Raw genomic sequence first — 15,879 nt, 5'->3', positions numbered from 1 at the left:
AATAATCGCACCTCTATGTGTGGCGCTTGTTTTTCATCAGGGAGCTTGGAATTTACCAAAGCAATGTGGTTCGGAATGGCAACCCAGACAAAAATTGCGATTGAATGTTACTAGATTAAAAACACCTTATTGTAAACAAGTAGGCATAACCTATTGGTATAACCAATTATTTTATCCATTGTACAAATCTATTGTATTAGCCGGATGAATCACAGGATGTGCCAGTAACAAATTCAAACGCATCCTTTAAATTCCAACCACTGATTTGTTGTTAAAGTGTCAATCATTTTCTGGGTGAAATTTATTTTCAAAGTACCAGTTACCTTCACCGTAGAGATCCAACTTTGAAAATAATAATTATCTAAAAACTGATCAGTTATGGTGAGATTGTAAAAAGACAATTGGTTTTGAGTTTTTAAAGTTTCTATCGGAAAATTTACAAGCCAAGACAGGAAGGGAGTGATAATTGGTCCTCTGTAGGACCCTCTTGGCAATGATTGGCGAAATCGTCTGTCAGACATATTTTTTACTACCGCCCTCGTGTATTTTGGACCAATCACAGGCTTTGTTTTTGAGGTTTAGTGGGCGTGCCTTAGCGCGTGGACAATCAATCCGCAGGAACTGTCATCCGTACCAAGCTGTAGGGCTGCTGTCAGTTAGCAATGCTAGCCTGCCTTTCGATTGGGAATACTTCTAAGAAGCTTCAACTTCAGGTAATTCCTAAACCTTGCTGGAGTCATCCATCTTACAATCAATTTTAGAATCTGGATAAAGTAGTAATCATGTTACAAGGACTTTTTGTGTCTTAAGAGCTTATTTGACTGCCTAAGCGTTAATGTTAGCTAACCAACAACATCAGCCATGCTAGGTACCACGTTAAACAAGCAGTGGATGCTTTACTGTATTTAATATAGTTTACAACTACGAATTCACAACAGTTGTGACTAACTAGCTCTTTGAAAACCGTCTTTCTTGAGTATCATTAACTTTCTGATTTAACGCAGGACCTGTGGTGAGACAACAGCAATCTCAATGCTGCTGGGAGTGCTTCATGGAGGCCAAAGTGGTTTAAGTTTTGTGGAACAATGTTTGATCTGATGTGAGTAAGAAATTGAATTCAAGCCATGTTACATTGAAACAAAATTTCGAAACAGAAGAAAAAAAAACAAAAACACGAAGGCTTATATATGAAATGTTTCAAGGTGTAAGACACCCGAGAGCTCAAGTTAACTGTAAAGGTTTTAACTGTAGTAATTTCGGACTTTCCCCAGCCAGCCGTGTCAGTTGTATTTTACATCTGATTTGCCTGACACTTAAGTTTAGGAAGGCACAAATTAAGGGATTAAAATGCTTTTTCGCAGTCAGGAATTTTTATTTTTATTTTTTAAATTTCATTTGTACTCTTAACCACTTTATACTGCTCGCGTTAAAAAATGTCAAAGTGTTTGTTTAATCCTCACCTTGTTTTCATTTCTCTAAATTGCCTCTGTGCTTTTTATCACTGAGTAAATAAATCACAGGATAAGAGAATACCCCCCACACACAGTAACCAAATGAGGGGTGTTTACACTTTATATCACCGTTATAAAAATGTACTGCCTCAGGTATTAATGTCTCCCTTGCCCGTAAAGCCTGGCTCTAATTTCAACATATCATATGTTGGGTGACGGAAATACTAGCTAATTACGTGTTGCTTTACAACTGTAATATATGTGTGGAAAAATGTTCCTTTTAGCAAAGACCATTTTTGAAGACGATAATGACGTAGTGTCAAGTCCACTTGGACTCGGGTTAATATAACTATATCCTCATCCATTCAAATGAGTTCCGCTGACACAAGTCTTACTAAATTCGTCCTCCACTTCGGGCCATTCATTTGTCATATTTGTTGCGGGTTTTACAATTGTATTTGTTGTTGCAAAGATGCATTGAGTAATATTGTTGCTGATAGAAAACAGTTGAACTGCGCAGAGTTCAGCTCAGTCGAGGCAGGAGCAAGGAGAGGACAGAAAGCGGCGAGAGCGGTTTCGGCTTTATTATGTTCAATTTGATCGGTATTCGCCAATCTAACCGGTAGGACTCATGGTGAAGAGAAAGAAGACGTCGCCTACTACCGAAGAGCTTGAAAATGGGTAAATTTGACGTGAAATAAACACTTTATTTAGAGGTCGAATGCAGCGAGGGGTTTTTCGTTGTCGTTTCTGCAGGGCGCTAAAGTGAAAAGCGCTCGCATTTGAATTTAGTTGAAAATATCCTCGTGTTATACCGCTTTAGAGCCGAAAGGCACTTGCTAAAACACCGTCGCCTGTTATTAAACTGTTTTAGCTGTTCAGTGTAATTTATCTCATCACGTTAAATGCATATATTTGGTGTTGTTTTGACGGGACTGAAGAGGGGATTTGAAACAAACAGCGGCGGCCATGTTGAGAGACAGTCAACGTCGTCTTTAGAAGTTAATTCTGCACACCGTTTTGTTCCCAATGTGACAAATTTCTGTGAATGTGTTTTGGCAGCATGACACCGGGCTCCAGGGAGGGTATCGGTGTCGATGGGAGGAGGAATCCGTCCAGAAAGCTCGAAGGTTGCGACGAGGAGGAGAACGGAGAGCAGGCGAGCGAGGAGCGCAGTACAAAGGGAGACGACGGAGTGGAAATTCTTAATCCATCAGCCACGGGTCTCGGCTCCGGTTCAGCCCCGGTCCTCCCCGCCTCTCCGCCGAACCGAACCGGGCTAGGCTCGAACCAGCAGTCCCAGACCTCAGCGGAACCCGCCCCTCCGTGTCACGACCAGCATCATTTTCTACGATCAAGCGTTCGACCTCCGAGCAAACGGATACGGAAGGATTCAATCGGCTCGGCCATCAATGGACATGGCGGGGCAAAATCGAAAGGTACAGTGGATGACCAGCCCGGAGAAGAGTGGGCATAGGTGGCATATGCGTGTGGGGTGGGGGGTCCGCTCTCACTTTTAACGCGTGACCGTGTTTTCTGTTTGTTTATCTGTGATGTCTGAGCTGAGACCGTTTAGTTGCCGTCTATTCCCTCTGGGTCACTTAGGGGTGCACTCTGAGTGCACTTCTGACGTTTCTAACTCGAGGTGCAACATCATCTTCTGAACCACTTCTGTGCAAAAGGGTGCCACTAGAGTATCTTCAGTCATGGTCCCTTGGAAACTCCACACAATGGCTGTACAGACACAAAGCTGTTACAGCATCCCTCAACTCGGTGTAGAAGAAACCTAAATCACAGGTTCAAAACGTTAGGATTCCAGGACAGAAAAGCAGAATAACTCCAGAAAGCTCTTCTTTTTTTTTTAGTTTGTCATTTTTCATTTGATATATATATGTGTGTGTGTGTGTGTAAATATGAGAGAAGTGGTTATAATCAAAAATGAAAGCTAAAGCGACCAGACACACCCTGAGATAATTATCAGATCCAGTGAGCTAACCTGTCAGTGGGTCAGTTAAAATGTTTTAATGCCAGTTGTAAGTACGTTTTATTTTGAACCACATCAGCAAAAAAAACACGATAAAATGTAAGTTCAACAAACATCAGATAAAAGCATAACATACTTTCCAGAATGCACATTAGCTGAAGTGGAGAGTGCTTTCACACGCCGTCTGGTTGACCCTCTGTGCCGCAGTAACTTCTTACATGAGCAACCCCGGGAGCTCTCATCGGTTAATTGATCATTTTAACCTCGGCAGTTTGAGCGGTTACTGAACGATAACTGAGACTGGATTACTTAAGGCCTCAAGGACTGCTTTGTGGATTACTAATCGCAAATAATCAGCCCTCTTCTATACTCACTTGAGAGCGGACCTGTGCACATTTATTCATGCAAATTAGGGATCATCATCTTGATTTTCATTCTACCTGGAGACACAGAACAGGAGACATACAACGGTCAGACTTGGGGTGGGACAGGAGAATAGATATCCAGTATGTGGGAAATTTATAGCATGTGTTATGAGCCGGGAACCTGCGTCTTCCTTGCTGAGAAATGCTTGTGTTTGGGCCCTGGCTCTGAAAAAAAGAAACGCTCATAAAGCGTTTTGGTTTGTAATTGTGGCACAGTTGCAACTTTCCTTTCTTTTGAAAATGGCTCTTTAAATGAATGGCTCTTTGATCGAACAGAAGTAAGTGTTTAGAGTACGTCGATGACTTACCGTGCTTTGTCAAATATGACTGGTGAATTAGTTTTATTGTTGTTGACAAAGCGAGAGGGGAAAGCTGACTTGTTTTATGATTCTGTGTTAGTGTGTGCCTCTTTTTGAAGGAAAACACATCAAGGCTGTTGCTCATGAGCCACAAATGCATTTGCCTCTATAAATGAACACCTATTTATGCTTAAAATGCGGTTTACATAACTGGCACAGTGCTGCAACTGCGTCTGTGTTTGTTTTAATGCCTCCTGGCATTGTGCGCTCTGCTGGGGTAAACTTGGCCAGTGGAGCCCACCACAGGTTGGTTTTGGATCAGTGTACTGTAGACCTGGCTATAGGGACTGATTGCTTTTCCTGCCTTCCTGCCAGAGCTGAACCACAGACGGGGAAGCTCTGCAGGTTGTGCTCTGTAATGGCAGTCGGTGGTTTTGTGTGCATGTATTTTAACATCTCTAAAACCACATACCTCAGAACAATGGTTGTTTCTATGTTAGACGAAGATGTCGAACCAAAATCTCAATCCTGGCGTTTTTAATTTAAGTTACACTTCTCCCCTGAATGTTTCATAGCTCACAAGTTGGTACATCCCCGTTTCTGTGTAACACAGGAGCAGAGAATGGCTCTTCATCATCCCAGGGGGCTGTGGGACAGTCGGGGCCGGTGGCCGGCTCCACACCAGGAGTGTCCAAGGCATCCAAGGGCCAAGGGTCTGCTGACAAGGAGGAGCAAGCTGGTAACCAGAAGAGAGCTCGTCGGCAGTGGGAGTCTTGGAGCGCAGAGGACAAAAACAGCTTCTTTGAGGGGCTCTACGAGGTAAAAAGTCCAGCTGACTTCAGTCTGGTAAAACATTTCCCACGTGTATATATTTTTCCATTTTCTACTCACCTCTCCTACTCTTCCCTTTAGCATGGAAAGGACTTTGAGGCAATCCAGAACAACATTGCAATGAAGTACAAAAAGAGAGGCAAGCCAGCCAACATGGTGAAGAACAAAGAGCAGGTCCGCCACTTTTACTACCGCACCTGGCACAAGATCTCCAAACACATCGACTTCACCAACGGTGAGCATCCCACGCCACGTAAACAGGACGGAAAGTGAAATTTCGACCTTGTCAACAAGGCCTGGTTCCTCAGTTCCAGCCTTTATTGTCTTTCATGTTAATGTTATCGTCAGTGTATCACATTTATAATCTATTTTTGTCTCATAAAAGGTCTTTTTCCTCTAATAGACCTTTTATGAGACAAAAATAGATTATATATGTGATACACTGACGATAAAAAGGTATTTTTCCTCTAATAGACCTTTTATGAGACAACCGGACTCTCCGTAAACTTATGTTCACAGTTCACTAGATCAGCTTGAAGCCCTTTCCCTGCTTAAAGCTGTCTGTGTTACTCTCATGTTATCTTTATGTAGCATACATACTCCTCTAAATTACACCAGACCTCTGACGTGTGCCTCGTTTCCTTTTCAGCGTACTCCCGTGTGCTGAAGAAATCTTCTCAAGAACTGTATGGTCTTATCTGCTATGCTGAGCTGCGTAAAAAGGTTGGAGGATGTAAGTGAAGGCTGAAAGTTGTTTGTTTTGCGAGTTTTCTGCTGTTGCTATGTCAAGACGCCTGGGATGGGATTAAACCTGTCATGGGGACTCGTGTTTCCTCTGGGGGACGATGTCATAACCGGCTCTGGTTTTGTGTTCAACAGTAATGGATGATAAGAACGTGGCAAAGCTGAATGAACTCATCCAGCAAGGGTAAGTTAATCTCAAAAGCACATCTGCAAAAACGCAGTTACGTTCTTGGTTTGAGAGATTAAACCGATTTTTAGGTCATGATGACGTGTGCCGAATGCAAGAACAGTGCAAAAGCAGCTGGAACACAGAGCACCGATATCACGGACAGGTAGTTGAAAGGATTTTCTTTTTATCACAATATTGTGCCTCTGTTTCACCAGGGCCACCACTGTGCGCTCCAAGGGGAGGAACCTGCGAATCAAAGCACCCATGTGCCGTGCTTTGAAGAAGCTTTGTGATCCAGAAGGTGAGGATGTGCATGTAGAAACCCGAACATGCATTGCACATGCCAGCAAAACACAAAGTAAACCAAAGTCACGGCTAAAAATACTAAACCACTTGATTGGTGAGACACAGGGTCTGTGGGGGTGGGGATGTGGTAAAAACAATGGCAGCGCGTGGGCTGGTGGTGTTTCCACAGTAACTCTTGGCGCAAAATGAAGAGGAGTTGGATGAAGATGGAGAGATGACTGCTCCAGCCAGCTGTCGTCTCTGTTCAGTAACATCCACTTTGCACAGTTTGTGAAATCATTAGTTTAGATCAAGAACAGAGAGAAAGGATGGCAGATGCTGGGATTCTAATGCTATCTGAAGCCCAGTCTCTCACAGCCTGTGCAAGTTTGAGACTTCTACACCCAGAATGGCGTGAGGTGAAGGTATTATTGTCACACTTTTGAGGCAGCAGTATAATAAGTCACACAGCCAAATTCAGTGTGAAGGAGAGTGAGGCAGAACACCCCCCTCCCCTACACATTGACTCAGGGTGCAGCAGGCCCACCCTGTGTGTACGAGTATCTCGATGTCACACGTGGTCATTTCCCACTCTACGGCTACCTGCTTTCACTCTGGCTTTATTGGTGGCTCTCATTGAGGGATGCTGTATCTTTTTTCGTTGCTGCAGGAGTGAGTGACGAAGAGGACCAGAAACCGGTGCGTCTGCCCCTGAAGGTGGCGGTGGAGCTCCAACCACGCAGTAACCACTCCTGGGCTCGTGTTCAGAGCTTAGCCCACAACCCTCGCCTAAGGTCAGGAATGCCAATCACCTAATGTCCTTTCAAAAGTATACCATACTTGTGATTCTGACAGATGTCACAGCCTCTTAAGATCCATCAAGCTGATGTTTAGGTTCGACCAGTCGTAACGCTGCTTGAATTCCAGCTTCAAATTAAGCTGTGAAATGATTCATTCACTCATTCGTTTATTTTATGTGTGTGTGTTTTTCGATACAGGATGGTGGTTGAGCTCCACAGGAAAGTCTCCAGCCTCATTGAGTATCTGAAACAGAAGTGGGCCTACCAGGACCAGCGGATTGTATCCTAAAAACATTTTATTTTAATAGCCCTTCTGTTTAGAAAAACATTCTCTTAAAATATTTCTATTGGGACATTTTGCTAATAACTCACAATGCATTTCTTTTCCGTGTGAATTACAGCAGGTATGTTGCCCTTGAGGTTTATTGTGGGATGATGTATTGATTATGGTCCTTAACACTGATGCTGCAGCTAAAGAGTCTCATGGAGAGGGAGGCTCGAGAGGGCAGTCAGTCCAGCGCGGCCTCTCCCAGCAAAGCTCAGCAGGAGGAGCTCTTTCTTTTACCAGCTGAGAACAGCACCTTGACTACACTGCCTGGTGTGGCACGGGTGGTTCACTCCAAGGCCTCCTGCACTGTACACTGGCTAGAGAGTGGCAAGAACAGACCCAATGCCAAGGAACTGCCAGCTGCCCAGATTTTGGGCATCCACACAGCACCGCCACCTCGAGGTGGCAGCAAATCTGGACGAGGAAGCGCTGCTGTAGCCAGTGCTTCGGGAACTGTATTGGGTGAAACTCGTCGAACTGAGCCTTCTAACCTTGAGCCATTACCGGACAGTTCTGCAAAGGGAGAAGAGAAGAGACCTCAGTCTCTTCCTGTTTCCTCTCAGCAGAGTGCAGCTTTCAGAGAAGAGGGGAATGGGATGGGATCTTCTGAGCCTAGCAAGACCTGCACTGGTGTGGAGGCCAATGGCGGCGTAGCAGTGACCAAAAGCACGGAGAAGTTATGTAGTAGTGCAGAAAGCCCATCGGAGCAGTGCAAAGAGGAGCAGAACAGCAGCACCTCGTCCCCAGATGCTACCCAGACCCCACCAGCTAAACTTCCAGTGATTAGCTCTGAGGAGGGCGTGTTGCAGGGCTCCGCAACACCAGCTAAAGAACGGACTGTTGAGCAGATCAGAGAGGAAGGTTGGAGCGCCCGGGATGCAGAGAATGTCACCCTGGCTGAGCTTTACTTGATGTTTGGGAAGCCAGGAAAGCTGCAGCTGGAGTACGAGTGGCAGCCAAGTGAGGTTCCTACCAGCAATCAAGAAAATGGACAAGCCTTGTTACAACCCAGGCCCAACAGGACAAACCGAGTGTTGCGCTGCCTGCTCAAGCTGGTTGCCACTGAGGTCAATCCCAAACCTTTGGTAAGGACCTACTTTCCCTACTGTTGTGTTTTGCTGCAGCGGTTGAAGCTTAGCTTGAACCCAAAAGGAGGGAAACGACAATGGATATAATCACTAAGAAGCAAGGGTATGAACAACAATGACCAAAGAAGCACGAGTGAAAACCATGTACTATAACTGCACTGAACAGCCTAGTTTTTAACACATCACAACAAAACCGTTCATGTCTACTGCATCTTCTGTCTCATCTGCAGCGGAGCAAAGCTCAAGAGTAGCCTACGCGTTAGATTATTCCACGTTTTTGAGATTGCCCTCTAAGACACTCTGCAACAGATGGATGTACTTTGTGGATCTGTGCGAAGTAGCAGAAAGAGAAGGACCCTTAGATTGCTGCTAAACCACCAGGTCTTTGCACCAGAAATTGGACGTGATAAATAGATACATTATTACCACATCGCTCTTCTGACTGTCGTTTTTCCTGCATGAGGGTAACAGAATGTGTGCTGTTTAATTGTTACTGGTCTTATAATAAGACCACAGACACAGAAACGGACAAACGTGACAACTAGTTAATTTATTCACGACTTCACTTTATGCAGGGAGAACAAGACCTCTTTTTCAACGAGGCCCTGACGCGATAGGAAGTACAATAACAACAAAATATAAGCAGCTGAAATTCATAATATGCAAAGCAGCAAGGGATAAATTTAAAGGGTAATCATGATGAAGATCCAAGAACATTTTATTAAAACATGCATCTTATCTGTAATAAGTCCTCCACGATTTTAATTGGTTCGAAGGAATTAAGATATCCAGTTTTAAGACTTTTTGACAGCCCCTAGGCTGGGAACATTTTTTCCCCGTCTATGTGTTTGAACCAACAGGGACTCTGTAGACGTGCCTGTGGTACTTTACAGCCCCCCATGCACAGGCATGTAAATTGGTCTGCAGTATGTTGCAGAAGTGTGGATGACGCCTGGATATTTGGGCATCGCACATTCAGCTGCAGAGGAACCTTTTGGACCCTCGTAGACTGAAAAACATTACGTCACACAGGCATGAGTGGATGCAAAAAGAAATTTGCTTTAAGGGTGGATGGTGTTGTGCGTCTCTTTCTACAGGCTCCAGAGATGTGCTCCACAGCCACGTCGCCACTCAAGAGCCACCAGGAAGAGCAAAACCAGGCCCTCACACCTCCAGGGAAGGGTCCTGTCGCAGGTGTCCGCAGCCCCAGCTGTGGCCGTCAGCCAGCCTCTGTCCGAGTGGCCAGGGCACACCTGCCAAACACTGGTGCCTCGGGTATTTCTAGCAATCTTTTATATATTCTCAAGCTGCTACTCCAATGCTGCTAAAATGTGCATTTACCTTTAGTCTGTGTATGAAGACTGACAAAATCCTATTTATTAGATCCAAAATTCTGTTTTCGATGCTTGACTTGACTTTTCTGGTACTGGGAGGATTTTTCTCATAACATGAACTGATGATGTTGCAGTTGTTTGTTTGCCAGTGGCAAGTAATCATTGCTTCTAACGAATATTTTATTGTTCGAGAACTTATTGTAGCTTCGAAGACAATTGGACATTTGCAAAAACAGCATACAGTAAGTTCAGATGACTGCCTCTTTACAAAGGAACTTACCTGCCACTCTCCTTCTCAGGTGGGCGTAACCTTCCTCGCTCTCTCCTGGGTCCGACTGCAGGCAGCGAATCGGAAGGCGGCGTGTTTGCTGTGCCCACCACACTACCCCCCAACAGCTCTCGACACAACAGAATGTTCTCCCCCAACAAGGAAGCGCAGCTCGCCTTCAGACAGCAGCTCGACTCCATCAGTGTAAGACGGAGCAGCGCATCGTGCTGATACAAGTTGAAAGGCTGAGCTGATATGCTGTCCACACAAACACTCTGTTTACACATGCACACCTTTTCCTTGCAGATGCAGTCAGACCTTTTCCTTTCGAGGCAGAGAAAACCTCGGAACAGACAACTTCGGAAACCTCTTGTAGTCCAGGTAAAAGAGGAAGGACGTAAACACCTTTGTCGGTTTCTGAAATGTTCACAGATGTGGAGGAAAAAGACTGCATAGGTCTCACTCTGTTTTGTTCCCAGCGAACACTGCTGCCCAGGACCACAGGAGACACTCCTCAACATGTCTGCTCCTTCTCCATCCTCTCCAACTCCTCTGCTACAGGTGCGTTTGATACATCGAGATCTTAAAAACTAAAATGTTGCCAACAACTTCTGGCAAAGTTTTATTCAGTGTGTTTTACTTTGTTGATTAAAAACCAAATATCTATATATGATTTCCTCTTTTTCAACAACAACTCTGCCAATTGCTTGCCCGCTCACTTCCCGTTTCCTCCCTCAGGAACTGGATCTTTCCGACCAATTCATACTCGCCTGACTCCTTCCTCTCGCCCCCCCCTGACCAAAACTTCACTTGCAGCGTCCAGCTCTTCAGCCGTCAGCCAGCTCTCCAGTATGCACCGCTTTTATTAAGTAGAACGACTCATAGTGTTACCCTTTGAACTGAAATGAACCATCTAAATTAAAACTGTTCCCCCTCACTCTCTCAAGAACTTCTTCCATCACAAAACTATTACATATAATATTTTATAAGTCAGCTCTATGTGAAAGTGTTGGTGTCATTAAGTTTAATTACTAAAATTTCAAATGGGGGTTGAGAGCTCGTAATGTCTCTCTTGACAAACTAATATCAGCAATCGATAAAGCGCATTAGGCGCCTGAATGTGCAGGTGTGACAGATCCCTTGTGTTCCCTAACCTGTTTAACACTCTTCCAGGTGCCATTGACCTGGCAGCTAAGTCTGCCGGCATCATCCCTGGCAGTCCTTCCCGGGAACCAGATTCTCGCTCTGTAGATAACCGCACTGTGCTCGCAACAACACCCGTTGTTGATGCTGAACCAGACTCCCAACTCCTGCAACCAAATGTCCCAGAGGTCAGTAGTGCACACACACACATATACTTGTTTACAGTGAAGCAAAGCTAAGAGTCTGTGACACTTTTTTCTGTTAAACACATTAAAACCTGATGGAACATCATACCTCACTCTACTGAATTTCTTGTTTAAAAAAAAAAAGAAAAGGAAAATCACTTTCATATTCTAATGAATACACTGCAAAATAAAACTTTTTTTACTCCTGAATATGCAAGTATTCATAACCATTCATGATGTGGTAATTTTAGAACGACTAATCATGGGATTTGGAACATTGTCACGTTGTGGTTTCCACAGAACGGTCTGCCTCCACCGTCTCCTGGAGTTACTGGGGGTGGAGACTCGCTCCTCTCTCCGCCCAGTGTCGCCTCACTCCTTGACATTTCTCTGCCAGGCCCCCCTGAGGAGGCTCTTACCCCTGGAGAACCTCAAACACACATCAGTGACTCCATCATCGAGCTCGCCATCAACTCAACACACTACGGTGTGTTTTGTTTATTTCCAGCCTTAAATAAAGACATTTAAGTTGTTCAAAATGAATCTTGGCTGCACCATTCTAAGACGTTATTGATGCCAATGCCATTATCAGCGCTTCTGATCAGTCCGGTTCTTTCTCCATTCCCATATTGGTTCTTGACTCCATATTCACACACTACATGTGTTCAGCGCCGGCATACTTTTTAAAATCCCAGACAGAATAAAGTTTGAGTCAAGCCAGTGTGTGATTTGTAAGTCTTGTGTTCAGTGCAGACTGGAGAGCCCTGTGTGTATGATACTGACAGATTTTGTGCACATTTGCCAGCATCTGCTGACATCTGTAGAGGAAATGATAAGTTCAGAGTCGTAGGCTTTCTATGCTTTGGAAAATTTGGAACCGGTTCTTAATTCTCCTTCCTAGCCATACATAAAAGTTGTAAAAGCTGAAGTAATACGCTGTTTTATTACCACCTGCGTCTCTTTAAACAGTCATATGCAGTAATGTCCCACTTGCTAAAGCATTTTTATGCTTAGATACTGTGTAATGAATTCATAACTGTTTGTACCAACAACAGCAAACCTGAGCAGTGAGCGTAGCACACTTGTGTACATGTGAATTGTGAGATAAAGGGAATTAATTTCTGTTTGCCTGTTCTGCTGCAGGTGAGGAGGCTGCTCTGTCACCTGCCAAGCTGGGCAACGGTGACCACTCCAAAATGTTGGCCTCATCTCCTTCAGTCAGCCCATCCAGAGGCTGGATCCCATCGCCCAGCCATGACCCGCAGTGGTACCCCAGCGACTCATCTGACTCCACACTGGGATGCCTCCTTTGTAAGTTGTAATGACTCTTGTCAACTCGGGGCTTCCTTTCAAAAGAGCTGATGCCGGAATTTAAAATGTTGGCCATAAACACAAGCACTAATTACAAGAGATGTATGTATCATCTTGTTGCAGAGACAACACAGAACATCTACTCGCCAAAGTGACACTAAAGAAGTGCATAATGGCTTTGAATAGATTTGAGCAAAGGCCTCTAAAAGAACTCTTTGTGCCTTTGAATATTTGTCATTGTTCATTCACAGTCACACTCACTCATCTGTGATGTGACGGCACAAAAAAAGCAACCATATTGTCATCCTTTATGTGTGCTCTCTATTTATTTATTTCTGCATTTGTTGTTTTGTTTCTTTTACCCCCTTCCAGCCAGTATGGTCTCTCCTGATAAGGGAAGGCGAACCACCCTCACCCCCTCTGGCCCCTCCAGTGGCACAGCTTTGCTTGGTCCAAGCCTCCTGGACTGCAATTCCCATGATTCCTTCCAATCCCGTGGCCTTCCCGACGTGGCTGAGGTAAGTCAGTTCCTTTTGTTGTGTACAATCTAATTATTTTTATTCGCATCTGGTTTGTGTTGGATTGTGTCAACATGGGAAGGTGGATGTTTGCAAGTGTCAGATAATTAGATGGCACACAACTGTGACTCAGCATTTAAAGGATAGATATGAGTGGGAAGAATCTTCTTGGACAGAGTTTGTAGAAAAGTATAGTATTAAAGTGTTTTAGTCCTTTCTTGTTTGTGATTGCAGATGGACTCTCAGCTTGCCTGCATGATGAGTGAGAGCAGTGTGGACTACATTGCTCGCTTCAATGACCTGGCTCAGGAGCTGGCTGTGACCGAGCCCTCCCTCCCACCACCATGAGGGCCTGGTTCCACCGAGCCGCCGCCATCTGAAGGACAGGAGTCACGGATGGGAGAGGAGGAGCGGTGACTTCGAGACGATAGTGGAGAAAGTCCAGCTTCCCCAAAGCCATCGCTGCCCTGTTTGTAAAAGTGCAATAATGACGGTGAACCTTGGCCATTGTTAGAGGAAGTTGGTTTCACTGAACTGTTCTTTAAGGTAAAACGCCCTTTAAAAACTAACACTTTAGATGAATAAATGGGTTTACAAAACACAACCTCATGTACAGGAAAATGCAATGCCATATCTGAACAAAATATTTTTAAGTCTTTAATGTCTCGTCCTGCTCTTTCTCTGTGTGTGTGTGTGTGTGCGCGCGTGTGTGTTTGTGTGTATTCTGATTTCTATCAAATTGACCCCCCCAAATGTGTAGATCTGCCAAAATGTGCAAGTCGGATCCAAAACCGTTGGCCACTGAAGTGATTTTTTTTTTTTTTTTTTTGTTCCTTAAACTAATGGCAGTTGAAAACTAGGTGCAGTGCTGTGAGGTACTTTACGTTTTAGTTGGGTTGCAAAAGTGGAGCACATCACAGCACGTGCAAAGAAGAGGTACAATCTGTCTTCTTCGCCTCCGTGTCATGCGCCCTTCATCTCTTATCAGTTCAGGTTTTATAGGTTGCATTTTAATCGTGAATGTTTTCAATTTAGTGTCACCTTTCACAGCCACACGCAGACTGGCAGCTTGTCGATCACCTTTGACACCCGTACCCGTTGAGTTTTGCTCTGAAATCATATCTTTTCTCCGTCCCTCGCCCGTCACGTTCCATTTTCATCCGCTTTAAAGCAGGCTGAAATGGCAGTACAAACAGGAAAGGGGCCTACGTGTTGCTTCTGTTTGTATACGGGGTTTGAAAAGAAAACTTTCGACACGTTTTCTTCCACGTTTCATTTGTTGCGTTGATGACTCGCAACAATAGTGCCGTTTTATCTCGACTCTTGAAGTAATCTCGCAGTGCTGATTTCTTCAGATGTGCTTCTTGCCACCGTGTATTCATTGTAATTTGCAGAAATGATCAATTTCACAGGTACTAAAAGTAGTTTTACACTCAGTTTGAAGTTCAGGAAAGCGAGCTCTCAGAAGAATGTAATTAAGTCGAACACTAAAGCCATAGATGACTCGGCTCAATTAAAGTTTTTTTTCCTCAAACTTTTGCATTTATTCTTTGAAAACGAAACCCACAACATTAATTGGCTTCGCCTAGTGCTGGAGTATTTAAAAAAACAACACTATAACTAATGTGGGTGTGATAGGCTTCCAAACATGGTGATCCTTGTTCAATTATGGTGATGAGATTACAGGCGAGCGTATCCACAGAGGCAGCCACCCTATTCCCTGCAGTGTCACTCTCAATGTCCCGTTAACGGGGGACCGTCAAGTCCAAACTGTGTGCGTTCGGAATTTAAACGAACGAGCATCGAGTGGAAACTGCAGGTGTGCTCCTGTCATCATTCCACAAATGTGATTTTAAGAGACTGCTTTCCTTTCGAGCATCTCGAGGGCTTTGACTTGACAAAAGTGAAAGCTTTTGTTGCTGTTTTTTTTTGTTTTTTTTTTTAAAAGAAATTTTATATATCAATTTGTGAAAGACATCTGTAAAAGCTTCATCGTGTTACACTAGATTCTTAATGAGGAATAAATGGCAGGCTTTGTCTTTTTCCGTAGAAGGATTTGTTTGTACAAATGGCTATTCCAATATTCACTGCACTTGTGTAACATAATGTAAATTGTTATTTGGACTATTTATTGTTAACATTTCTGGAAAAGAAAAAAGTGGTTTCTGTTTAACTTAATATTAAGGTGACATCTTAAAAGGAAAAAAAAAATCCTGTTTTCAGTTTGTAAAAGGTGTTTTTAAATCCGTGTATAAAGATAGTTATAAAACTCTGCCTGCTGCTTGGATTCATTGTGTGGTGGAAAACCGGCTCAAAAAAAGTTCTTGGACAGATCTTAAAAAAAGAAAAAGTGGCTGATATGAAACACCCCCACTCCCTAAACTACAAATATACCTAAAAAGTGTTGCAGCATAGCTGTCAGCTGAGGAACAGTAAAGCTTTTGTCATGCTTACTAAACACATGGAGGAACTTATCCACAGCAGGGGAAATGCCCCCGTGGCTCAGGCCCTGCTGTTGTTCATGCCTGACGACTCCCTTCTGAGCTACTATTTTACTGATCGTTATGTAGATTTCTCCTTGCCTTAAAACTAAGGCAGTCTTGCTTCTCAGGGTCCATTTCTAATATAAGAATGATAATGTGGTGCTGAAGTCTTACTTCTGTGATTTCTGACTGTAAATTAGCCTTTTGCAGGACATTCGAGCTCCACCGCCTTG

General features: G+C 44.0%; 1 protein-coding gene across 3 annotated transcripts; it reads left to right on the top strand.

Moving 5' to 3' along the window:
* The first annotated feature begins 620 nt into the window (after positions 1-620).
* Positions 621-15,450, top strand: cramp1 (cramped chromatin regulator homolog 1). Of its 3 annotated transcripts, XM_072368378.1 has the most exons (21): positions 621-713; positions 1,005-1,099; positions 2,514-2,890; positions 4,773-4,978; positions 5,072-5,225; positions 5,640-5,723; positions 5,870-5,918; positions 6,119-6,204; positions 6,859-6,982; positions 7,187-7,268; positions 7,460-8,401; positions 9,502-9,679; positions 10,038-10,210; positions 10,313-10,387; positions 10,486-10,567; positions 10,745-10,855; positions 11,180-11,337; positions 11,635-11,821; positions 12,478-12,645; positions 13,018-13,163; positions 13,398-15,450. In XM_072368378.1, exons 2-21 carry the CDS (start codon positions 1,086-1,088, stop codon positions 13,509-13,511), a joined length of 3,510 nt encoding a protein of 1,169 aa, XP_072224479.1. In that variant the 5' UTR covers positions 621-713; positions 1,005-1,085; the 3' UTR covers positions 13,512-15,450. The 3 variants fall into 3 exon arrangements, with proteins under 3 accessions (XP_072224479.1, XP_072224480.1, XP_072224478.1); XM_072368379.1 differs by lacking the exon at positions 1,005-1,099; XM_072368377.1 differs by lacking the exons at positions 621-713; positions 1,005-1,099 and adding an exon at positions 1,763-2,132.
* Positions 15,451-15,879: the final 429 nt, after the last annotated feature.

This window comes from Leuresthes tenuis, unplaced genomic scaffold (genome assembly GCF_036924035.1).
Source record: "Leuresthes tenuis unplaced genomic scaffold, fLeuTen1.0.hap1 SCAF_17, whole genome shotgun sequence".
Taxonomy (NCBI): domain Eukaryota; kingdom Metazoa; phylum Chordata; class Actinopteri; order Atheriniformes; family Atherinopsidae; genus Leuresthes; species Leuresthes tenuis.
Note: the sequence above shows the minus strand (reverse complement) of the source record. Positions and strands in the feature narration are given on the sequence as shown.

Bases quoted from the DNA above. Each gene is read 5' to 3' on its own strand.
- cramp1 (XM_072368377.1), top strand. From the start codon at position 2,083: ATGGTGAAGAGAAAGAAGACGTCGCCTACTACCGAAGAGCTTGAAAAT. The intron at 10,211-10,312 runs GTAAGACGGAGC...TTTTCCTTGCAG, and splicing joins AGCAGCTCGACTCCATCAGT to ATGCAGTCAGACCTTTTCCT. The intron at 11,822-12,477 runs GTGTGTTTTGTT...GTTCTGCTGCAG, and splicing joins CATCAACTCAACACACTACG to GTGAGGAGGCTGCTCTGTCA.